This window comes from Lithobates pipiens, unplaced genomic scaffold, assembly GCF_037356315.1.
Source record: "Lithobates pipiens isolate NorthernLeopardFrog02 unplaced genomic scaffold, aLitPip1_a1.2 Scaffold_1, whole genome shotgun sequence".
Taxonomy (NCBI): Eukaryota; Metazoa; Chordata; class Amphibia; order Anura; family Ranidae; genus Lithobates; species Lithobates pipiens.
The window spans coordinates 222,475,006-222,498,727 of NW_027507685.1; the positions used below are offsets into that span (position 1 = coordinate 222,475,006).

Genomic DNA, 23,722 nt, shown 5'->3' on the forward strand with positions numbered 1-23,722 from the left:
TGCAACGCACTTCTCATTGGGATTCCGAGAAAGAGCATGCAGAGGTTGCAATACGTTCAAAACTCTGCAGCGAGGATCCTAATGAGAGTGCGGAAGCATGAGCATATCACTCCAATTTTAAAATCTCTTCATTGGCTGCCGGTCTCTACAAGGATTGAGTATAAGGTCTCTCTTCTTGTGCATCAATGCATACATGGACAAGCTCCACCTTATCTTAAGGAACTTCTTAGATTGCAAAATCTACCGCGTTCCCTTCGCTCAACTAATTTGAATTGTTTAGAGGTTCCAAAAACTAGGTTGAAAACCATGGGAGATAGGGCTTTTTGTGCTGCTGCCCCACGTCTGTGGAATGCTTTGCCTGATAGTCTGAGGGTTTCTCAGTCTACTGAAAATTTTAAAAAGGGGTTGAAGACTTTTCTTTTTAGCAAATGTTTTGTAAATTAAGCGGTTTGTTTGTTTTTATTGTAATTATGTAGCACTTTGAGGTCTTTTGATGGAAAGTGCATTATAAATAAAATTTATTATTATTATTATTAAATGCATGTATGAACTTTTCCTTTGTGTTTACTTTCAATAAAAGTGGGCTACCATGCCCTTAAACTAAAGTTCCTGTTGGCTGGGAACTCACTGAGAATGCTAGAGCTAGACATCCCCCAATGTCACAAGTGGTGGAGAATGCAGCATAACCGGAGATCCCTGAAAAAAAGTGAGTTCATCTGTTATATGAACTGTGTTTGTGTGCATGAGACAGAACAACCTGTGTGTGCAGGTGAGGAAAGCTTGCTTTAAAGAGTCAGTGCTTAATTTTTCCTGGACTGTGCAAAGTTGTTCTGGAGTGACTAAGTATGGGGCGATCAAAGCTCCTAAAAGAAGCAAGGTTTTCTGAAATGAGAGGCAGAGCTCTGTGGCTGGAGGGGTTATAAAGGGGGCGCATGTTTCCTGTGCTTAGAACTGTCGCTACACAAAGTGGCATTTCTGCAGGGAAAAAAGTAATTTAAAAGCACTCGTGGCTATAATAAATTGGTTCCCCCCAAATTCAATTACGAGGCCCTTCAGGTCTGGTATGGATATTAAGGGGAACCCCGTGTCACATGTTTTTTTAAAAATGACGTGGGGTTCCCCCCAAATATCCATACCAGACCCTTCAGGGATTGGATATGGATTCTCCGCAGATTCTCTTCTCCGGGGTCCAGCAATGGGTGATCTCTCCCAATGACGTCCAGCGCAGCGCATCCTGTCTCCACCGGAGACAACGCGGGAATCCTGGCAGTCTGACAGGTCTTAGCTGAGGAGGATGGGGCCACCCGTCAGCTGATCCCACCCCCCTCTGATGCAAGGGGAAACCTGGGCTTCTCCAGTGACGTGCGGGTGACCCCGCCCCCTCTGATGTAACAGAAACCTGTGTTACATTCACGGGAAACATGCGCCCCTTTACAGGCATACTATATACACCCCCCAGGTACGAAATTTTACACTTTTATTGTTTCACTTTAAGCATTATTAAAATGCTCCTGAAAAAACAGCCGTATTTAAAAGTTTTTTTTGCATTGATCCATGTCCCCTGGGGCAGGAGGCGGGTCCCCAAACCCTTTTTAGGACAATAACTTGCATATTAGCCTTTAAAATTAGCACTTTTGATTTTGAACATTCGAGTCCCATAGACTTTAATAGGGTTCTAAAGTTCACACAAATTTTAGGTCTGTTCGCAGGTTCTGGTGCGAACCGAACCGAGGAGTGTTCAGCTCATCCCTACTCCTGAACGCGATTTTATGGCGTTCAGAAAACAGCCCATAAACTCCACTGCTGATAAACGTCCAAAAACGTACATCCATGTGTGCATGGACACATAGGATAACATAGAGGGGAGTTTATGAGCTGTTTAAAAAAACACCCAAACTCCCAAAAATGGCCGTTTAACAGCTTCAGTGTGCATGGAGCCTTATAGTCTACCTTTAATTGTGTTTTACTGGCATTCTAATGTGAGGTCTTGTTCTCTTCTCTCCTGCCAGGTATCTGGACAGTTACCTCGCTGACTTCCTTGTTTCTGCCAATATTTACTTTATGCCAAACCTCTCCTGCGTGTTTTACATCCTCACCGATCGCCCAGATGATGTGCCTGATATTAAACTGCGTCCCGGAGTTTCCAAGGTCATCCTCCAGGTTCCCAAGAGAGGCCGCTGGCAGGATATCTCTATGCTACGTATGAGGGACTTGCTTGAGCTTGTCTTGCCTCGGGCTGTAGAGAAAGTGGATTACCTCTTCTGTATGGATGTTGATCAGGTAAGTCAGATCCAGTGGGCTGAGGATTCCACAACCTACATGGAGGCTTATATATTTCTCCCCACAAATAGAGCTTTCTTTTGGTGGTATTTGATCACCACTATGGTTTTTATTTTTTGCACTATAAACAAAAAAATGCTGACAATTTTGAAAAAAAAAATCAAATTACTTCATCAATTTAGGCCAATATGTATTCTGCTACATGTTTTTGGTAAAAAAAAAAAATCCCAATAATTGTACATCAATTGATTTCCCATTTGTCAATGCGATCACATACTCATGCTGACCAGTGAGTGCTTTCCACTGCAGCCATTATGCTGAATACTCACTCCTGGGCTGTGTATTGCAGTGTATGGTGTACAGATCGATACACCGACAGCACGGAGTGGCTGCTATGTGCAGCAAGGGCTCTCTATGGAGCCAGTTCACATATCTCCGCAGTGGCTCCTATGCGATTTTCACAGCAGTCCTGTGCGTCTTTTGGTTAATTTCAGGTCCGATTTCAGCTCGTTTTTTTGGCTAAATTCGGACCTGAAACAGTGAACTTTAGTTTGATTGGCAACAGGTCAATAACATGACCTGTGAGGAGTCAGTGAGGAGAAGACATTTGGAGGATGGCCTGGTGTCAGAAAGGGCAGCAAAGAAACCACTACTCTCCAGGAAAAACATCAGGAACAGTTGGATATTCTGCAAAAGGTACAGGGACAGGATTGCTGAGGACTGGGGTAAAGTCCTTTTCTTTAATGAATACCCTTTCCAATTTGGGTCATCTAGAAAAAACCTTGTCTGGAGCAGAAAAGGAGAGGGCTACCATTAGTTCTGTCATGTCAACAGTAAAGCATCCTGAGACCATTCATGTGTGGGGTTGCTTCTCAGCCAAGGTAGTGGGTTCACTCACAATTTTGCCTAAGAACACAACCATGAACATAGAATAATCCAAAAACCTCCTCCAAGAGCAGCTTCTCCCAACCATCCAAGAACAGTTTGGTGAGGAACAATGCCTTTTCCAGCATTATGGAGCACCTTGTCATAAGGTAAAAGTGATAACTAAGTGGCTTGGGGAACTAAATATACAAATTTTGGGTCCATGGGCAGGAAACTCCCCAGACCTTAAGCCCATTGAGAACTTGTGGTAATTCCTCAAGAGGCTGGTGAACAAAAAACCCCTCCCACAAATTCTGACAAACTCCAAGCATTGATTATTCAAGAATGGGCTGTCATCAGTCAGGATGTGGCCCAGAAGTTGATTGACAGCATGCCAGGATTGTAGAGGTCTTGAAAAATAAGGGTCAACGCTACAAATATTGACTCTTTGCATAAACTTAATGTCACTGTCAATAAAAGCCTTTGACACTTATTAAATTGCTTTTAATTATACTTTGGTATATAATAGTAACATCTGGCAAAAAGATCTAAAAACACTGAAGTAGTAGACTTTGTGAAAATTATTGATCATTCATCACAGGACATAGGAGCTTCATTACATAGTGAGTTATATAGGCACCTCTGGTGATTGGACACTGGTTAACCCCCAATTAAGGAGAATTCCTCCCCTATATAACCCCTCCCATATGGGAGGCACCTCAGTTTTTCCACCAGTGTCTATGGTGGTTGGTCACGTAAAACATGTGCTATGAAGAAAGCTCTGTGTAGGTACCTGCGGGGGCCTAAGGGCTACAACAAACCGGATCCATATCTCGGGCTGATATTTTGACTCCCAAGATGATATGGTACCCGGGCCTCGTCATCCGAAGAAACAAGGTTTTGCCTGTAAGTCCTCTCCTATTGGAAGACTGGGCTCTGGGAAAACCAGACTTGGTGTACTATTTACATAGTGGCACGAAAGTTTCTGGCAGAGTCTTTTACAAGGTCCAGGTAGGAGGTTCTTCTGAGAAGGAACCCCAAAAAAAACCTGAAGGTTGGCACAACTCTGCCCGCCGTGATGGGTGAAGGCTGGAATCTGTCTGTTTTCAGCAATTCCTGAGGCGAGGACAGGTAAGGGAAGTTAATCCTATATAAATTATATTATGGATTTCTTCATTGAGTAGTTGTATGTCTTACCTGGTTTCCACCACTAGAGGGAGTAAGAGCAGCCTGATGCATACTTACATGCCTTTCAGATACACACGCTCAGTGAAGCCTGGTTCTCCCAGATGACTCACGTCTCCACTGCAATCTCTGCCACAATGAAGGTAATACAGGGGTCCCACGTAGTCTGGGAGTCCCACGCAGCTCCGATGGCGATTCCCTTCCCCCCTGGATACCAGCGGTCCTCGTGCACGCGCACGCACACGCGCCGAGCGTGCTCCCGTGCTAATGGAGGAGGGGGGAGTGTGGTTGCGAGCCGTGCACGTCGGTGTGCATGACGCTGTACTGCGCAGGCGCCAGGCGGCAGTTTTAAAAAGCCCAGAGCGTCAGGGGGCTGTAAGTGGAAACACAGGAGCTATGGGCAGTAAGAATCCCAAGGGATTGGATCCAGGCAAACCTTAGACACCTACTCAGCATCAGGTTGTGCAGTTTAAGCATATATATTTATTGTGAGACTTTAAGCACAGCAGTGATTGCACTTTGTACTAGTACCTCTGCTTTGTAGCTTAGGACTATGTCTCCTCGTAAGAGGGTCTCAGGGGGAGGTAGCAAAGGCACTGGTAAGTCACCGCCTAGGTCTAGGGGTTCTATAGGTTACCATTCCCCCCTGCAAGACTGTAGCCAGCCTCACAGGATGAGTCAGTGCCCCTGTCAGGTTTTGCAGCCTCTCCTAATATTTCAGCCCCGGTATACATCACTGAGGACTCCCTTAGGGCTACATTGGAGGGTTTTGAAGGGAGAATCATGAATTTTATTTCAGCTTCCCTGAAAGATAGCAGGAAAAGGGGTAGATCCCCTCCCTCTGCTGAGATTCCTCTTTCAGATGACACTTCTGACAATGAGGAGAGATCCCTATCTTGGGACAGGGATCTTGAGCAGTCGGATGAATCAGAGGAAGAGGAGAGACTCCCCTCCTCCCAGGCGCTCAGAAAACAGATGCAGTATTATACTGAATTGGTGCGTACCACATTCAGAATGCCTGCTGCTGAGGTCGCTACGTCCTCTGTTTCTTCCCTGGGAGTCAGGAAAATCCCCACAGACTGCCTTTTCCTTTCCAATTCATCCTTTAATGGATAAATTGTTGTATGAGGATTGGGGACATCCCGATAAACTGTTTGCTCCTCCTAAAAGGCTTTCTTTGCTTTATCCTCTGGAGGAAAGTTTCACCAAGAAATGAGGGGTCCCATCTGTCGATGCGGCTGTTTCTTGCGTGAATAGAAACATGACCTGTCCTCTGGATAATGCTCAGGTATTTAAAGATCCAACTGATAAGAAGCTGGAAACATTATTAAAAACTTCCTTTTCCATGACTGGTGCTGTAGTGCAACCTACAGTCGCAGCTGTGGGGTTGTGTCAGTTCCTCAAGGAACAGGTTAAGCAGATGCTTGGCCTCCTTCCCAGTGAGGAAGTGGAGAATTATGCAGAAATACCTCAAATTCTGTGTTTCATGATTGATGCGATTTTGGATTCTGTCCAACAAGCATCTCGTTTGTCTCTCCTGTTGGTGCACATGCGAAGGGCCCTATGGCTAAAGAATTGGGCAGCTGAGCTATCATGCAAGAAGCATTTGATTGGGTTCCCGTTTAAAGGGGAACGTTTGTTTGGGGAAGAATAAAACAAATTCGTCCAAAAAATTTGAGGGGGTAAATCTACTCTCCTTCCAGTCAAAAGGAGCAAAAGTCCATCATTTAGGCGTTCCCTCTCTCCCGGAGCATCAAGCTCTAAGCAGTGGCGACGGCCTTCTCAACCCTCCTCTACAGGAAAGGCTCAAGGCCGGGCCCAGGGGCAGAAGAAATCCTGGGGGCGAAAGCCTGCCAAGCAGAGCCCAAAAGCTTCCTTGTGAAGGGGCGCCCCCGCTCAGCCGAGTGTGGGGAAGGCTCCTGCAGTTTGCAGAAGCCTGGCGGGATGAGATCCGGGACAAGTGGGTGGTCTCTTCGGTATCTCTGGGCTACAAGCTAGAGTTTCAGGAGATTCCACCTTCTCGCTTTCTAAGGTCAAGGATCCCCAGGGACCCAGTAAAGCAAAGACCGCTATTTCTGGCCTTAGATCACTTCCTATCCCAGGGGGAGATAGTAGAAGTGGACCCGAAATAACAGGTTTCAGGGTTTTACTCGAATCTCTTCACCATTCCAAAGCCAAATGGAAGTGTCAGACCTATCCTAGATCTGAAGGATCTGAACCGGTTTTTACGCATCCGGTCCTTCCGAATGCAGTCAATTCGCACTGTGGTCTCCTCCCTGCAAGGGGGAGAGTTTATGGCATCAATAGACATCAAGGATGCATATCTCCATGTGCCAATTTTTCCCGCACACCAAAAGTATCTAAGGTTTACGGTAGAGCGGCGCCATTTTCAATTTGTGGCCTTGCCGTTCGAGGCTCGCTACGGCCCCTCGAGTCTTCACAAAGATTCCGGACCCTCTCTTGGCAAACCTAAGAGCTCAGGGTATAGCCGTCAGGGCTTATCTAGATGATTTGCTTCTCATAGAGAAAACAGTAGCGCTCCTGAACTACAGTGTTACCAGAACGCTAGAACACCTGGAACGCCTAGGTTGGATTATAAACCTAGAAAATTTGTCCCTACAGCCTGCTACCAGGTTGGAATACCTGGGTATGGTTATCGACACAGCTCAGGGCAGGGTGTTTCTACCAAGGCCAAAAGCCTTGGCCATTGGGCATCTGGTGCGCCTAATTCTGGGCAGAAGTTCTTCCCCCATTCGGTTGTGCATGAGACTGTTAGGGAAAATGGTCACCTCCTTCATAGTTTCATAGTTTCATAGTTAGTAAGGTTGAATAAAGACACCAGTCCATCCAGTTCAACCTGAGTGAGTGTCTACAACCATCCCTATCCCTGTACATTGCACGCTCACATTGGTCCCCACCCTCAAGGAGCCCACAATCCAAGGTTCCCATTCATATACTAGGGCCAATTTTTCGGACAGAAGCCAATTAACCTACCTGCATATCTTTGGATTATGGGAGGAAACCGGAGTACCCGGAGGAAACCCATGCAGGCACAGGGAGAACATGCAAACTCCAGGCAGGTAGTGTCATGGTTGGGATTTGAACCAGTGACCCTTCTTACTGCTAGGTGAGAGTACTAACCACTACACCACTGTGCCACCCCATTCGTGGTCATTCGAGGCCGTTCCATTCGCCCAGTTCCACTCAAGGCCTCTGCAAAGATGTATCCCTGTGGCTTGAAACAGGAAGCCCCAGTCCTTGGATCTTCCTATGCGTTTATCCCCAGGGACACGCAAGACTCTCGTCTGGTGGTTACAAACCAAGAATTTGCTGAAAGGCAAAACTTTCCTTCCTCTTCCATGGAAGATTATCATGACAGATGCCAGCCTGGCTGAGGAGCAGTGTTGGAGGGGAAATGGTGCTCGCAGGGGAAATGGTCTGCGATCGAGAAGCTATTGCCCATAAATGTCTTGGAGATCCGAGCAGTTTATATGGCTCTCATAAACCGGTCTTTCAGACTACGGGGTCTCCCTGTTCGGGTTCAGTCCGACAATGCCACAGCAGTGGCCTATATCAATCACCAGGGCGGTACCAGGAGTCTGGTTGCGCAAAAAGAGGTGAATCGCATACTTGTCTGGGCAGAAAGGCATGTTCCATGCCTTTCTGCAGTCCTCATTCCAGGAGTGGAAAATTGGCAGGCGGATTTTCTGAGCCGCCAGCAGTTGTGCCCAGGAGAATGGGCTCTGCACCCTGACGTGTTTTGGAACATATGTCGCAGGTGGGGTACTCCAGACGTAGATCTGTTTGCGTCCAGGTTCAACAGAAAACTGGACAAATTCGTGTCAAGGACAAGAGATATACTCGCTCAGGGGTTGGATGCTCTGACAGTTCCCTGGGATCAGTACAATTTGATTTATGCCTTCCCCTGTACCCGCTTTTGTCGCGGTTCCTGGGAAGAGTCAAGAGGGAGACAAAGTCGGTTCTTTTGGTAGCCCCGGCATGGCCCAGGTGACCGTGGTACGCAGAGATCATGAAGTTGGCAGTAGGCAGGCCGTGGATCCTCCCTCTCCGGCCAGATCTGCTCTCACAGGGTCAAATTTACCATCCTGCTTTACACAGTCTGAATTTGACGGTTTGGCTGCTGAGACCCACATTCTGAGAGACCGTGGGCTTTCGGGGCCAGTCCTTTCTACTCTGGTCAATGCCAGAAAGCCGGCCTCCAGGCTTATTTACTACAAAATCTGGAGGGCATATGTTTCCTGATGTGAACTCAGGGAATGGCATCCTAGAAAGTATGTCATTAGCAGGATCTTGGCCTTCCTCCAGTCGGGCCTAGAAATGAATTTGGCCGTAAGCACTATCAAGGTGCAGATTTCGGCCTTGTCAGCGTTTTTTCAGAAGCCACTTGGATCGCATTCCCTGGTGTGGGCTTTCATCCAGGGGGCTATGTGGATAAGGTCGCCAGTCAAACCTCCGGTATGCCCATGGGATCTGAATTTGGTTCTCTCAGCTTTGCAGAGGCAACCTTTTGAACCTTTGCATCTGGCTTCGTTAGTTCTTTTTGACTAAAAAATTGGTTTTCTTGGTAGCCATATCCACAGCTAGAAGAGTGTCAGAACTAGCAGCTCTCTCCAGCAAAGAGCCGTATCTAATTATTCATAAGGACCGGGTGGTAATGCGTCCCAACAGGTCCTTTCTGCCTAAGGTGGTTTCAGGATTCCATTTGAATCAAGAAGTAATCCTACCATCCTTTTTTCCGGACCCACAGTCCGCAGAAGAAGAATCTTTGCACACTTTGGATGTGGTAAGGGCAATCAGTATCTATCTTCAGGCAACTGCTCAGATAAGGAAAACTGATTGCTTATTTATTTTGCCGGAAGGCGCTAGGAAGGGCCAGGCGGCATCAAGATCCACTCTCTCAAGGTGGATTAGACAGATTATTTCTCAGGCCTATAGTGTTAAAGGGAAAATCCCTCCTTTTCAAGTGAAAGCGCACTCAACTAGGGCTGTAAGTGCTTCTTGGGCAGTGCATCACCAGGCCTCCCTGGCTCAGATCTGTAAGGCTGCAACTTGGTCATCAGTCCACACATTCACCAGATTCTATCAGGTGGATGTCAGAGGGCAAGAGGATATCGCCTTTGGACGCAGTGTACTGCAGGCTGCAGTTTAGGTCCTCCGGTCCCTGGCAGTCTATAATTATGATCTGTGTCTACCTCCCCTCAATCTGAGCATTGCTTTGGGACATCCCACTATGTAATGAAGCTCCTGTGTCCCGTGATGTATGATCAAGAAAATAGGATTTTTATATACACCTTACCTGTAAAATCCTTTTCTTGAGAGTACATCACGGGACACAGGGCTCCCGCCCCTCTTGGATTTTACGTGGTTTCCTATTGCTTGCTACAAAACTGAGGTGCCTCCCACATGGGAGGGGTTATATAGGGGAGGAATTCCCCTTAATTGGGGGTTAACCAGTGTCCAATCACCAGAGGTGCCTATATAACCCACTATGTAATGAAGCTCCTGTGTCCCGTGATTTACTCTCAAGAAAAGGATTTTACAGGTAATCTGTATATAAAAATCCTATTATTTGTGTCATTCTCAAAACTTTTGGCCACAGCTGTACATCCACACAGGGGCGGCAGGGCATATAGCATGTGATTCGGACCACATTCCTGTTCAAATTGCATGCTATTCTTTTTTCAATTTGCACCCATGCATTTTCTATTGACACAAATCGCAAAGTATCCGTTTCAATATTGGGAGCATTTGGGCGAGTAGCAATACTAGCTCAAATGCTTGGTAATCAGTGCATCCCTAGTACAGACCATCATTTCAGACACATATAATTGAGACCTTGGTCAGAATCCATCACAATTATTGATTGATATCATTTCTATATTTGCAGATATTCACTTCCAATTATGGCCCCGAGGCTCTTGGTGAGCTGGTGGCTCAGCTACACTCTAGCTTCTACCGTTCCAACAAAGAATACTTCACCTATGAAAGGGACCCTCGATCTGCAGCGTACATACCTCCAGGGAAGGGGCACTTTTATTATCACGCTGCCGTCTTTGGCGGCACGCCATCGCGTCTCTTTAACCTTACCTCCAGCTGTCTGAAGGGCATCTTAAGGGACAAGGAGAACAATATAGAGGCAGTGTGGCATGACGAAAGTCACCTCAACAGATATTTTGCCTTGGAAAAGTTGCCACAGAAGGTACTGTCACCAGAGTATTGCTGGGACAATCTATTGTGGTTGAAATTTCATAAACTGGTCTGGGCAAGAAAACATTATTCAAAATTAAGGGTATAACTCAGACAGATGAAGATGATTCATGACAACTAAGTGACAAGATCATATAGCCATAAGCACCTGTGGATTTGGGTTCAAAACTAGAAAGGGTTTTGATTGGAGTTCTACTTTAAGCCTAATAGATTCTGCTTGGTTGCTATGCTAATGGGCAACACCAACACTTTTCCTATCATAAAGGTATCAGTTTTTGCTGGCCAATGCATTTCTAGGGGCAGGTTGAATTTTTGCACCAAATGATTACCAACCAGACACAAATGCCTTGTCCCACCCCTTGCGAACCCCATTGGAATGCTGTCTTCTCCTGGTCTTCTTGTCAGGTTCCGACTCTTCGGCAACATGGTTGGCAGGGCCAGGATGATGCATACAAGTCAGATTTTCATGGCACAGAGCCGTGCCATAAATGTATGCTGAGCTGCGCATGAATGACTCGGTGTACACCAACACGCTGACAGGCAGGGAGAAAGATTTATGACAGAAGAGGCCAATAAGATTTCATCTGTTATAAAAAATTCAACCTGTCATTGTTTTTCTTTTTTAACCACTTCAATACAGGGCACTTATACACCTTCCTGCCCAGACCAATTTTGAGCTTTCAGCGCTGTTGCACTTTGAATGACAATTGCGCGGTCATGCTACACTGTACCCAAACAAAATTTTTATCATTTTGTTCCCACAAATAGAGCTTTCTTTTGCTGGTATTTGATTGCCTCTGGGATTTTTATTTTCTGCTAAACAAATAATAAAAGACTGAAAATCTTGAAAAAAAAACATGTTTTTTTTGTTTCAGTTACAAAACTTTGTAAATAAGTAAGTTTTCTCCTTCACTGATGGGCACTGACGGGGCTGCAGTGATGGGCACTGATGAAGTGGCACTGATAGGCGGCACTGATAGGTGGCACTGATATGCGGCACAGATAGACACTGATAGGTGGCACGGATTGGCACAGATGGGCGGCATGGATGGGCACTGATAGGCGGCATTGTAATTTAAAGTTTTGTAGGGATGGATGCAAATCAGTGCCAAATAATAATGCATGCCAATCAGTGATGCCCATTGTGGGCACTGATTGGCATCCATTATGGGCACTGATTGGCATTCATTATGGGCACTGGCTGGCATCCCTGGTAGTCTAGGGAGCATACCTGGTGCTGGGCATCTCCTGGTGGTCTAGTGGCGTCCCTGGTTGTCCAGTGTGGGCATCCTCGGGGGGGGGGGGGGCTGTGCTGATAATCGATCAGCACAGACCCCCCCCCTGTCAGAGGAGCAGCCGATCGGCTCTCCTCTACTCACGTCTGACAGACGCGAGTGAGGAAATGCTGATCGCCGGCTCTTCCTATTTACACTGTGATCAGCCGTGATTGGACACAGCTGATCACATGGTAAAGAGTCTCTGTCGGAGACTCTTTACCGAGATCGTAGTTGCGGGGTGTCAGACTGACACTCCACAACAACGATCGCCACGATGCGTGCCCGGGGGCGCGCAGCGGCTTAATATCCTGATCATGTCATATGACGTCCGGTCAGGATATTACAACCACTTTGCCACCGTTATTTTGCTATATGGCGGGCGGCAAGTGGTTAAGTTTCATTTTAAACTCTAAATTCTGAAAGGGGGGAGATTTACTAAAACGGGTGCATGCAAAATCTGGTGCAACTGTCACCTAGGGTTGCCACCTGTCCAGGATTCAGTTCGGGTTTGGAATTATGCGTCTGGGTTTCAGACCGCCTGAAACCCGGACACATTATTTAGACTGGACTCAGGCTTCCCAGCAGGGTTGCTGGCTGCAGTTGTCTATGCTAAGAGTGTCTGTTACACTCTCACACTGCCTAAAGCCAACACTAAGGCCGCGTACACACGCGCGGACTGTTCGCCCAACCTTGTCCGCTGAATAGTGTTTGGGCGGACAGTCCGCTCGTGTGTGGGGCTTCAGCGGACAGTTTCAGCGGACAGTTGGCCGAACAAGGTCTTACGGAAATTCCGAAAAACTGTCCGCTGAAACAAGGTTTCAGCGGACTGTTCGCTCGTGTGTAGGCTTGTTCGGCCAACTAAGTCTCGCGCATGCTCAGAAAGGATTTCCACGTCGGAAGGTTGCATTGCAGTGTATAGGACGTCGTATTTTTCGTCCCGTCGTACGTGCCGTTCACGTCATCGTGCACGGTTTCAGCAAACTGTTCGTCCGTCGTGTGTGGCCATGTCCGTCCATGCTAAGTTTGAGCGGACTGTTCGCTCAAACTGTTGGACGGACAAAGTTGGGCCAACAGTCCGCGCGTGTACGCGGCCTAACAATCCACCCAAACACACACAGACAGGAGAGGAGAGAGGGCTCGGTCTGCTCCTCTTCCCCCACCCCTCTGTGTATGCCCACACTCCAATCCCCAGGGATGTGCCTCAGAATAGGAAAGTAAGTGGGGCTGGAAATTTGAAGTCCAGCAGCCACAGATACATCTGGACAAGAGGTGCTGACTGCCAAGGGGTGAGTGAGCTCACCATCCATCCCTCTCTTGCATCTGAGTAAGTGCACTAACGCAAATCAGGGTTCTCAGATGATAGGATCAGAGTTCTAGCTTAAGTTATGACTTGACATTATTTGTACAAAATTGCTGTGTTAAGAGATAGGTATTGTGAAAAGTGTAAAGTCAGTCAGACTACGCCCATCTGCTGACCACACGATGGAGAAAGGCTGTTTTCTCCTTATCTGGTATTTTTGTGCATGACTCAGTAAATTTTGAGTGTATATAAGAACTGTGAAAACAATAAACGTCCGAGGGCCATTCAGCTTGGATTTGAGCTACAGAAAGGTCTACTGTATTTCATTTCTATCAGAAGCATAAGATTTGAACTCAGCATTACAAAGAGGAAAAGCAATTGGTTTTAGAATTGCACTTAACAATTTTGGCGCCCGAACATGGACTCATCAATGATCCTACTAGAGGTGGACGAACGGAGCTGACGGAACCATAACACTGGGGCACTTCGAGAACCACAGACCACGAAGCCTGGCCAGGTAAGAGAAAGCCTTTATTTCTCTTTATACTCTGAGCTTCCCTAATTTGTGCCTTTAGCCAGTTCTGTCAGAAACGGGTCTCCACGCAGCATATTAACTGCAACCTCTGTAGGGGTGAGTCTTGAACTATTATAAGTAATACCTTTGTTTTGCTGATAATTTGTTGTCTGTCCATGTTGGGTGAAAGAATGAGCCATGTTTAGGATGGTATGAATTAGAAGGAGGATTGCCGTACTAGGCAAGTGAAAGCGCCCTTTCGGGGGGTCAACCTTCACATCTAAGTCATAAACCATAAGACTGGTTGAAAGTATAAACCCTGTCTGCTCCATAAAGCAGGGATAAGAGTGCACGAGAGGGATCCCAGATACGGAGGGGAATAAGGTCTCCATAAGCCCGGAGATCTAGTCGGATACCTGGCCACTTAAAGGAATGCTTGTATATGTTGTAGCCGTCAGTCTGGTCATAATATTTGTCAGTTGGCTAGCATATAAAGTAATTCGATTTCAGAAATCTCATCCCGGGGAGGTTTTTTTAGTATTCTAGCATCCTAGGAGGAAGGCAACGAGGAACTGTTGTAGGGTCCCTCATACACACTTTTTTTTATTTTTTTATTTTGGGACATATAACAGTGTCCCACACGCTACCTAGGCACGGACTGTTAGAATGGGTCAGAGGTACACAAAACCCCGTCAAGGAACTGTGGCCCACTATACGGTGCCACAGATAATTAAGAACATATATGGGAAAGATGAAGCACAAAATTTAAAAACCATACTTCATAAATTTAAGGTAAAAGGAGCAGCGGGTTTAGACCCAGACGTGTGGAAGGAAATAAAAAGGGACAGACAAGGAGAGGTGTTAGAGAAGCAATGGATGCGTCAGGTTCAGTGCTTAATTAAGGTCTCTTAGGCCGCGTACACATGGGCGGTGTCACGATCGACCTACTGTTCCGATCGTACATAGGAAACTCACCCGCAGGCGTCCTCAGACGCAGGTTGGCGCGAACGAACGCACGCGTGTGCGTGTAGATCCTAACAGGCGCACGCGGGTGCGCGTTGACACGAGCGAGCGCACACGGGCGCGCGACCAAGCGAATGGGCGTACGCGGGGTCACGAACGGGAGCACGGTTACTCGCGGGGGCACGCAAACTCACCGTGCGACCGTTCTTGGCGCCCAATAGGTTATTTAAGGAATCCGCTCCTGTTCTCCCGTGCTGTCCTGTCTACAGCGTTCCCGTGACTTCTGCTACTTGCTCCTGCCTGTTCCTGATACTGAACCCAGCCTGTTTGACCTTGTTTGATTGCTGCCGGCCTCCGACCCTCTGCCTACCTGACCACGCTCCTGCCTTCTGCTTTGTACTTCTGCTGCCCGCTAATTACCGACCCGGCTCGTTCCTGACCACGTCTGCTGTACCCACCTGAACGCCAGTACCAGCTGCTCCTGCTGTTCCTGCCTGTCTGCCAGTACCAGCTGCTCCTGCTGTTCCTGCCTGTCTGCCAGTACCAGCTGCTCCTGCTGTTCCTGCCTGTCTGCCAGTACCAGCTGCTCCTGCTGTTCCTGCCTGTCTGCCAGTACCAGCTGCTCCTGTTGTGCCCGCTGTCTACTACCTCCCGTTCCAGTCTGACCTCCTGTACCAGCTGGTGGTGGATCTCCGTTGCTGCAACCCGGCCTGGCACTTGTGCCCTCCGAACTCTTGAATCCCTGTCTCCATCTCCAGGGGCTCTCGAGCCGGAGGCTTACGAGGCGCCGCTCCCTGCTTTCTGGGCTCTCCTACCAGGTAACGTGACAGTACAGGACAGCCATGTCCGAGCCCACGCAGGGAGCCTCCCCAATGGACGAGCTTTGCCGCCATCTAGCCGGTCTTACCCAGGCTGTGAAGAACTTGCAGGAAGGCTACGGTCGTCTGGAAGAACAGGTCCTGGCCCTATCTGCCTCATCATCTGCTGTTCCCGGACCTCCAGCTCCACCTTCAGTGGTAATGATGCCGCCTGAACCAAGGGTCCCCACTCCAGATCGTTTCTCCGGCAACCGAAACAAGTTCAGGGCCTTTCATAACTCCTGCGAGCTCTTCTTCGCTTTACAGCCCTGGACTTTCTCCCTCGAGGCGACTAAAGTGGGGTTCGTCATTTCGCTACTGACAGACGAGCCCCAGGCCTGGGCGCATCGTCTTTTGGAACGGAAGGATCCCTCTCTGGACACTTTAAATACTTTCTTCCAAGCGATGTCTCGTCTGTATGAGGACCCCCAGCTTGCTGCCACCGCAGAAGCAGCCCTGCATGCGCTCCAACAGGGTCGCAGGCCGGTGGAGGATTACGTGTCTGAGTTCAGACGCTGGAGCTCCGACACAGACTGGAATAACTCGGCCCTCCGCTACCAGTTTCGGATGGGCCTCTCTGAATCGTTAAAAGACGAACTGGCTCGCGTGGGTATCCCTGAAACCCTAGAAGCGCTCATTGACCTCTCTGTCCAGATTGATAGGCGCCTAAGAGAACGTCGCCTGGAGCGTTCTTCTTCTACCTCTCGCCCTGTCTGGATGTTACCACGGGTTCCAAGTTCCAACTCTCCGGTTCCCTCCGCTCCTGTTCCACCCTCTCCAGATTCTCCAGAGCCCATGCAGCTGGGACTCCTTCGCCCATCTTTGACACCTGAGGAGCGCCAACGTCGAAGAGCCGGCAATCTGTGTCTCTACTGTGGAGAACCGGGACATTATGTTCGCACTTGCCCTGCCAAATTGCGTAAGTGCCTCCTCCTTCCTCCCGCTTCTTCTCCTGCCTTGCTTAGTAACACCTCTCATCTGGCTGTGCCTCTTCTTTTGCAGCTCTCAGGAGGGACTATCAAAACCAACGCGATTATTGACTCTGGGGCTTGCAGCGGCTTTATGGACTTGTCCTTTGCCTTAAGAAACAACATCCCTCTTCGGCCTAGGGTAAAAGGACTTTCAATTTATTTGGCCGACGGTTCCACCCTTAAGTCCGGACCAGTGACCCAGGAGACGTCTCCTCTTTTTGCCATCATCGCCGGAACCCACCAGGAGCTCCTGTGTCTGGACATCATTAAGTCTCCACTTTTTCCCGTTATTCTCGGCATGCCCTGGTTGAAGGCCCACAACCCCCTCATCAATTGGTCCACCGGGGGAATTGAGTTCCCGTCTGCCTACTGCCGTCAGCACTGTCTCCCAGTTGTTAACACGGACCCTTCTTCCCTGCTTTGCTTAGAAACGGACACCGAGATCCGACAGGCTGTGCCCAAGGTTTACCACAACTTCTTGGATGTGTTTAGCAAGAAGGGCGCCGAGACTCTACCCCCTCACAGGCCATATGACTGCCCTATCGAGTTGCTTCCGGGGGCAGAGATTCCCTTCGGAAGAATTTTCCCCTTATCCGAAACCGAACTGGGAACCCTGAAAACCTACCTGGACGAGAACTTGGAGAAGGGTTTTATTCGACCGTCCACCTCCCCGGCAGGTGCAGGGATCTTCTTCGTTGAGAAAAAAGACCACTCCCTACGCCCATGTGTGGACTACCGGGCACTTAACAAGGTCACAATAAAAAAACGCTATCCCCTACCGTTAGTGCCCGAACTATTTCAGAGACTGGGGTCGGCCGAAGTATTCTCTAAACTAGACCTTCGGGGTGCCTACAACCTTGTCCGCATTCGTAGAGGCGACGAATGGAAGACCGCCTTCCGTACTCGTTTCGGGCACTTTGAATATTTAGTTATGCCCTTCGGACTATGTAATGCTCCTGCTACATTCCAACATTTCGTAAATTATATCTTCAGAGATTACCTTGATTTGTTTGTTATAGTGTATCTAGATGATATCTTAATCTTTTCTTCCTCCTTAGCCGAGCACCGGGAACATGTGAAGAATGTCCTAGGCTGACTCCGTCTCCATGGCCTGTACGCCAAGCCCGAGAAGTGTGTCTTTGAACAACAAAGTATTCAATTCCTTGGTCTAATTATTTCAGTGAAAGGAATAGAGATGGACCCCCAGAAGATCTCAGCCATCCTAGACTGGCCCGCTCCCTCTGACAAGAAAGGGGTCCAACGATTCGTAGGATTTGCTAATTTTTACAGGAAATTCATCAAGGGATTTTCCTCCATCATCTCCCCCATCACCGAGCTGACCAAACAGGGTCAGAAGTTTCAATGGACCTCTAGGGCACAAGAGGCTTTCAAAACCCTAAAGGACTTGTTCATATCGGCCTCAATCTTAAGACACCCTGACTCAACCCTGCCTTATATCCTGGAGGTGGATGCCTCGGAAATTGCGGTCGGTGCGGTGCTGTCCCAGAGACAGGGGCCTAAGTCACTCTTGCATCCGGTCGCCTTCTTTTCCCGCAAGCTTTCGGAGGCTGAACGTAATTACGATGTCGGTGACCGTGAACTGCTGGCGATCAAGGCGGCACTCGAGGAGTGGCGCTACCTTCTCGAGGGCGCTTCCCACCCGATCCTGGTCTATACTGATCATAAAAATCTAGAATATCTTAAGTCGGCCAAGAGACTGAAGCCAAGACAGGCCAGGTGGGCACTCTTCTTCTCTAGATTCGTGTTTCACATCACGTACCGTCCGGGATCTAAGAATGTCAAATCCGATGCTCTCTCTCGCATGTACAGTGAACCAGTGGAGCTCTCTACTCCTGATACTATCCTTTCCTCAGGGAACTTTCTCCTGCTTCAGGAGGACCTACTCACCCAAATTAAGCAAGCTTCCAGCGATCCGGTCCTCCCACCTGACATTCCATTAACTTCTAGAGATGGTCTTCTTTGGCATCAGGGCAAGATCTACGTTCCCCAAGAAGTACGTGTCGCAGTCCTCAGCTCCTGCCACGACCACCTGCTGGCCGGCCACTTTGGGGTGCTCAAAACCACGGACTTGCTTCAGCGCACCTTCTGGTGGCCACAGATGAAAAAGCACTGCAGGGAATATGTGGAGGCATGCACCACATGTATTCGGAATAAAGGTAGCAAATCAAAAGCTTGGGGGCTGCTGAGACCACTGCCCATTCCGGATAGACCTTGGAGGATGATATCCATGGACTTCATCGTGGAATTGCCTCCTTCGGAGGATTTTTCCACAATCTTTGTGGTGGTAGACCGACTCACTAAAATGGCCCACTTTTTGCCTATGAAGGGGACCCCTTCGGCCGCAGAGACGGCTAAGACTTTTATTAGAGAAGTGGTGAGGCTTCATGGCATCCCTGCCAACATTACTTCAGATAGGGGGGTGCAGTTCACGTCCAGGTTTTGGAAAGCACTCTGTGGGGCCCTGAAAATTGAGCTTCGTCTTTCCTCGGCCTATCACCCTCAGACCAACGGCCAGACCGAGAGAACCAACCAAACACTGGAGCAATATCTGCGTTGCTTTTCTTCCTTCTCCCAGGATGACTGGGCATCGCTCTTACCACTAGCAGAATTTGCTTATAACAATTCTATCCATTCTGCCACAAAACAGTCTCCATTTTTTGCAAATTTTGGCTTCCACCCGCTTTTTCTGTCCAGTAATCTCCCTGAATGTTCAGTACCGGCGGTACAGGAAGACCTCAATTTCTTCGAAAAACCAACAATAAACTCCTACAAGAGACTCTGGCTAAAACACAGGAACACAACAAGGAGGTCTTCGATAAGAAGAGAAGGGGGGAGCTCAACCTCAAGGTCGGGGACCAGGTCTGGTTGTCCACTCTAAACCTGAAATTGGCCTGCCCATCCAAGAAGCTGGGCCCGAAGTTTGTGGGCCCATTCCCTATTGTGAGGAAGCTGAATGACGTGGCTTTTGAATTGAAGCTCCCGGAGTCGTTTCGGATCCACTCAGTCTTTCACGCCTCACTGCTTAAACCTACTGTTCCGGACCCCTTTGCCAATCGGAATGCCAACCCCCCGGTACCTGTGATGATTGATGGAGAATTGGAATACGAGGTCGAATCCATCCTGGACTGCAGGAGAAGACAGAATCGGACTCAGTTTCTGGTCAAATGGAAGGGGTATGGCCCGCGAACAAACGCACGCGTGTGCGTGTAGATCCTAACAGGCGCACGCGGGTGCGCGTTGACACGAGCGAGCGCACACGGGCGCGCGACCAAGCGAACGGGCGTACGCGGGGACGCGGGGTCACGAACGGGAGCACGGTTACTCGCGGGGGCACGCAAACTCACCGTGCGACCGTTCTTGGCGCCCAATAGGTTATTTAAGGAATCAGCTCCTGTTCTCCCGCGCTGTCCTGTCTACAGCGTTCCCGTGATTTCTGCTACTTGCTCCCGCCTGTTCCTGATACTGAACCCAGCCTGTTTGACCTTGTTTGATTGCTGCCGGCCTCCGACCCTCTGCCTACCTGACCACGCTCCTGCCTTCTGCTTTGTACTTCTGCTGCCCGCTAATTACCGACCCGGCTCGTTCCTGACCACGCCTGCTGTACCCACCTGAACGCCAGTACCAGCTGCTCCTGCTGTTCCTGCCTGTCTGCCAGTACCAGCTGCTCCTGCTGTTCCTGCCTGTCTGCCAGTACCAGCTGCTCCTGCTGTTCCTGCCTGTCTGCCAGTACCAGCTGCTCCTGTTGTGCCCGCTGTCTACTACCTCCCGTTCCAGTCTGACCTCCTGTACCAGCTGGTGGTGGATCTCCGTTGCTGCAACCCGGCCTGGCACTTGTGCCCTCCGAACTCTTGAATCCCTGTCTCCATCTCCAGGGGCTCTCGAGCCGGAGGCTTACGAGGCGCCGCTCCCTGCTTTCTGGGCTCTCCTACCAGGTAACGTGACAGGCGGACTGTCTGCCCAACTTAGTCCGCCGAAACACATTTGAGCGGACAGTCCGCTCGTGTGTGGGCTTCAGCGGACTTTTTCAGCGGACTGTCTGACAAACAAAGTCTTACGGAATTTCCGTAAGATTGTCCGTCCAAACTTGGTTTGAGCGGACAGTCCGCCCGTGTGTGTGCCAGTCCGCTGTACTTTCGAAATGAGCGGACTTTTCCCGCCCGGAGAAAAGTCCGCTCATTTCGAAGCGGGTCTCCAGGTAAGCGGGGCCCGCGACGGAGACGTCGCGAGCCCCGCCGCCTGGTATGGACTCAAAGGGGAACCCCAACGCCGAAAAAAATCGGCGTGGGGGTCCCCCCCAAGTCCACAACAGACCCTTGTCCGAGCACGCTACCCGGCCGGCCAGGAAAGGGGGGCGAGCGAGCGCCCCCCCTCCTGAGCCGTACCAGGCCACGTGCCCTCAACATGGGGGGTGCCTTGGGGAAGGGGGGGCCGCGCGGCCCCCCCACCCCAAAGCACCTTGTCCCCATGTTGATGAGGACAAGGGCCTCTTCCCGACAACCCTGGCCGTTGGTTGTCGGGGTCTGCGGGCGGGGGGCTTATCGGAATCCGGGAGCCCCCTTTAATAAGGGGGCCCCCGGATACCGGCCCCCCACCCTATGTGAATGAGTATGGGGTACAATGTACCCCTACCCATTCACCTGTGAAAAAAAGTACAAAAAAAACCACAACACAGGGTTAAAATATTTTATTGCACAGCTCCGGGGGTCTTCCGTCTTCGGGGGTCTTCTCGCCGGACTCCTCCGCTATCTTCTTGTAGCTCTTTTACTAGCGGAGGAGTCCGGCTTTCTTCCTCCCCGCCGCCGGCCTCTTCTCCCGACTTCGGGGGTCTTGTCCCCCTCTTCGGTTCTTCTGCCGGGCCACCGCGCCTTCTTCTAGCTCTTTTACAGGCGGTGGCCCGGTCTTCTGTCGCCGCTGTCGCCGCCGCCTTCCGTTCTTCTTCTTCTTCTTCTTCTTCTTCTTCTTCTTCTTCTTCTTCTTCTTCTTCTTCTTCTTCATCTTCTTCTTCATCTTCTTCATCTTCTTCATCTTCTTCATCTTCTTCATCTTCTTCATCTTCTTCATCTTCTTCTTCTCCAGGAGATGTTGCCTCGACGATCTCTCCGGCCGGAATGCCAGAGCCGCGCTGCGCGGCCACTTATATAGTGACAATGGGGCGGTGTCACATGGTATATGTCACATGGGTTGATGTCACATGGGGACTATGACATCGTAAGGGGGCGGGGTCACCATGTGACACCAACCCATGTGACATATACCATGTGACACCGCCCCATTATCACTATATAAGTGGCCGCGCAGCGCGGCTCTGGCATTCCGGCCGGAGAGATCGTCGAGGCAACATCTCCTGGAGAAGAAGAAGAAGAACGGAAGGCGGCGGCAGAAGACTGGGCCACCGCCTGTAAAAGAGCTAGAAGAAGGCGCGGTGGCCCGGCAGAAGAACCGAAGAGGGGGACAAGACCCCTGAAGTCGGGAGAAGAGGCCGGCGGCGGGGAGGAAGAAAGCCGGACTCCTCCGCTAGCAAAAGAGCTATAAGAAGATAGCGGAGGAGTCCGGCGAGAAGACCCCCGAAGACGGAAGACCCCCGGAGCTGTGCAATAAAATATTTTAACCCTGTGTTGTGTTTTTTTTGTACTTTTTTTTCACAGGTGAATGGGTAGGGGTACATTGTACCCCATACTCATTCACATAGGGTGGGGGGCCGGTATCCGGGGGCCCCCTTATTAAAGGGGGCTCCCGGATTCCGATAAGCCCCCCGCCCGCAGACCCCGACAACCAACGGCCAGGGTTGTCGGGAAGAGGCCCTTGTCCTCATCAACATGGGGACAAGGTGCTTTGGGGTGGGGGGCCGCGCGGCCCCCCCTTCCCCAAGGCACCCCCCATGTTGAGGGCACGCGGCCTGGTATGGCTCAGGAGGGGGGGGGGCGCTCGCTCGCCCCCCTTTCCTGGCCGGCCGGGTAGCGTGCTCGGACAAGGGTCTGTTGTGGACTTGGGGGGGACCACCACGCCGATTTTTTTCAGCGTTGGGGTTCCCCTTTAAGTCCATACCAGGCGGCGGGGCCAGCGACGTCTCCTTCACGGGCCCCGCCTACCTGGAGACGCACTCGAAATGAGCGGACTTTCCTCCGCGTGTGTGGGCAAGTCCGTTCATTTCAAAAGTTGAGCGGATTGTATGGCGGACTTAGTCCGCTGGTATTAGTCCGCTCAAAAAGTTCCGTGTGTGGGCAAGTCCGTTCATTCAAAAGTTTGGACGGACTGTCTGTCGGATTGTCTGACGAACTTAGTTGGGCAGACAATCCGCCCGTGTGTACGCGGCCTTATAGAGCAAAAGAGGAGGGGTGGAAATATAACCCAGATTGTGATGGTTGGGACATGAAGGATAGAAGAACAAAAAATGCTGAGGCTCTGGTTGACCCCAGCTCAGCCATTCCACCCCCATACACTGACATAGAACATAAACCACATAAGATATATCCTTCACTCCAAGGCAGGGGATGGGTTTGTCAGGTTTGTGGAACACAAAACCCAGAATGGGCAATAGAGTGTGTGCATTGTGGGGCACAAAAACCTCATCCAGAAACTGTAGCCCCCGTACGCACTGATACACACATTGTACAGGTAAATAATCCGGAATTTGGACAAGTAGCCCATCCAAATGCCCCACCTACTGTTACTCGTAGGATGCAGATAAGGACCTGGGCACCATGGACACCAGACGCCCTTATGGCACTAATACAGAATGCCCCAGACCCAGTAGCGAAACCAGCTGCGTTTTGTAGATTTGTAAGACAGTGGATGGATACACATGATGCAACATGGCAAGACGGGGAAGATTTGTGTAGACATAAAATGACTTCTACTCTGTTTCAGCAATTTGTGACAGAAATAGGTCCGCACCGACCTATAGACCATTTTGACACAGACGGCAACCAACAGGCAGGACACGTCAGACACATAGATTCAAGGGCCCCATTTGTTGTTAGGTTGGAAGCTTTCTGTATGGCAAAACAAATAGAGAGAGGGTCCATATCACCCATGAAACAAACTCCAGGACAGACAGTATCAGACTTTTACTTGTCTATGGAAAGTATGATGGCAGATGAAGGATTGGATTTGGCTCAGCCAACTACGATCCGAGCCTTCAATAGACAATTTATGGAAGGATTAATTCTACAGATAAGTGAAAGACTGAAAGCCTGTACACCGGAGTGGAGAGCAACTAGAGATAGAGGAACATTGTTGCAAAAAGCACAGGGAATAGAGGC

The 23,722-nt window shown here is 49.6% G+C and overlaps 1 protein-coding gene across 1 annotated transcript in view; it reads left to right on the plus strand.

Annotated features, from left to right (window-relative positions):
* Positions 1 to 11,586, plus strand: part of LOC143983512 (N-acetyllactosaminide alpha-1,3-galactosyltransferase-like) — a 132,099-nt gene extending 120,513 nt beyond the window's left edge. The window contains exons 5-6 of the mRNA XM_077483285.1: positions 2,010 to 2,280; positions 10,238 to 11,586. Of these exons, the coding sequence (XP_077339411.1) occupies positions 2,010 to 2,280; positions 10,238 to 10,645 (679 nt within the window). The 3' untranslated portion in view covers positions 10,646 to 11,586. The remainder of the gene's footprint in view (positions 1 to 2,009; positions 2,281 to 10,237) is intronic.
* Positions 11,587 to 23,722: the final 12,136 nt, after the last annotated feature.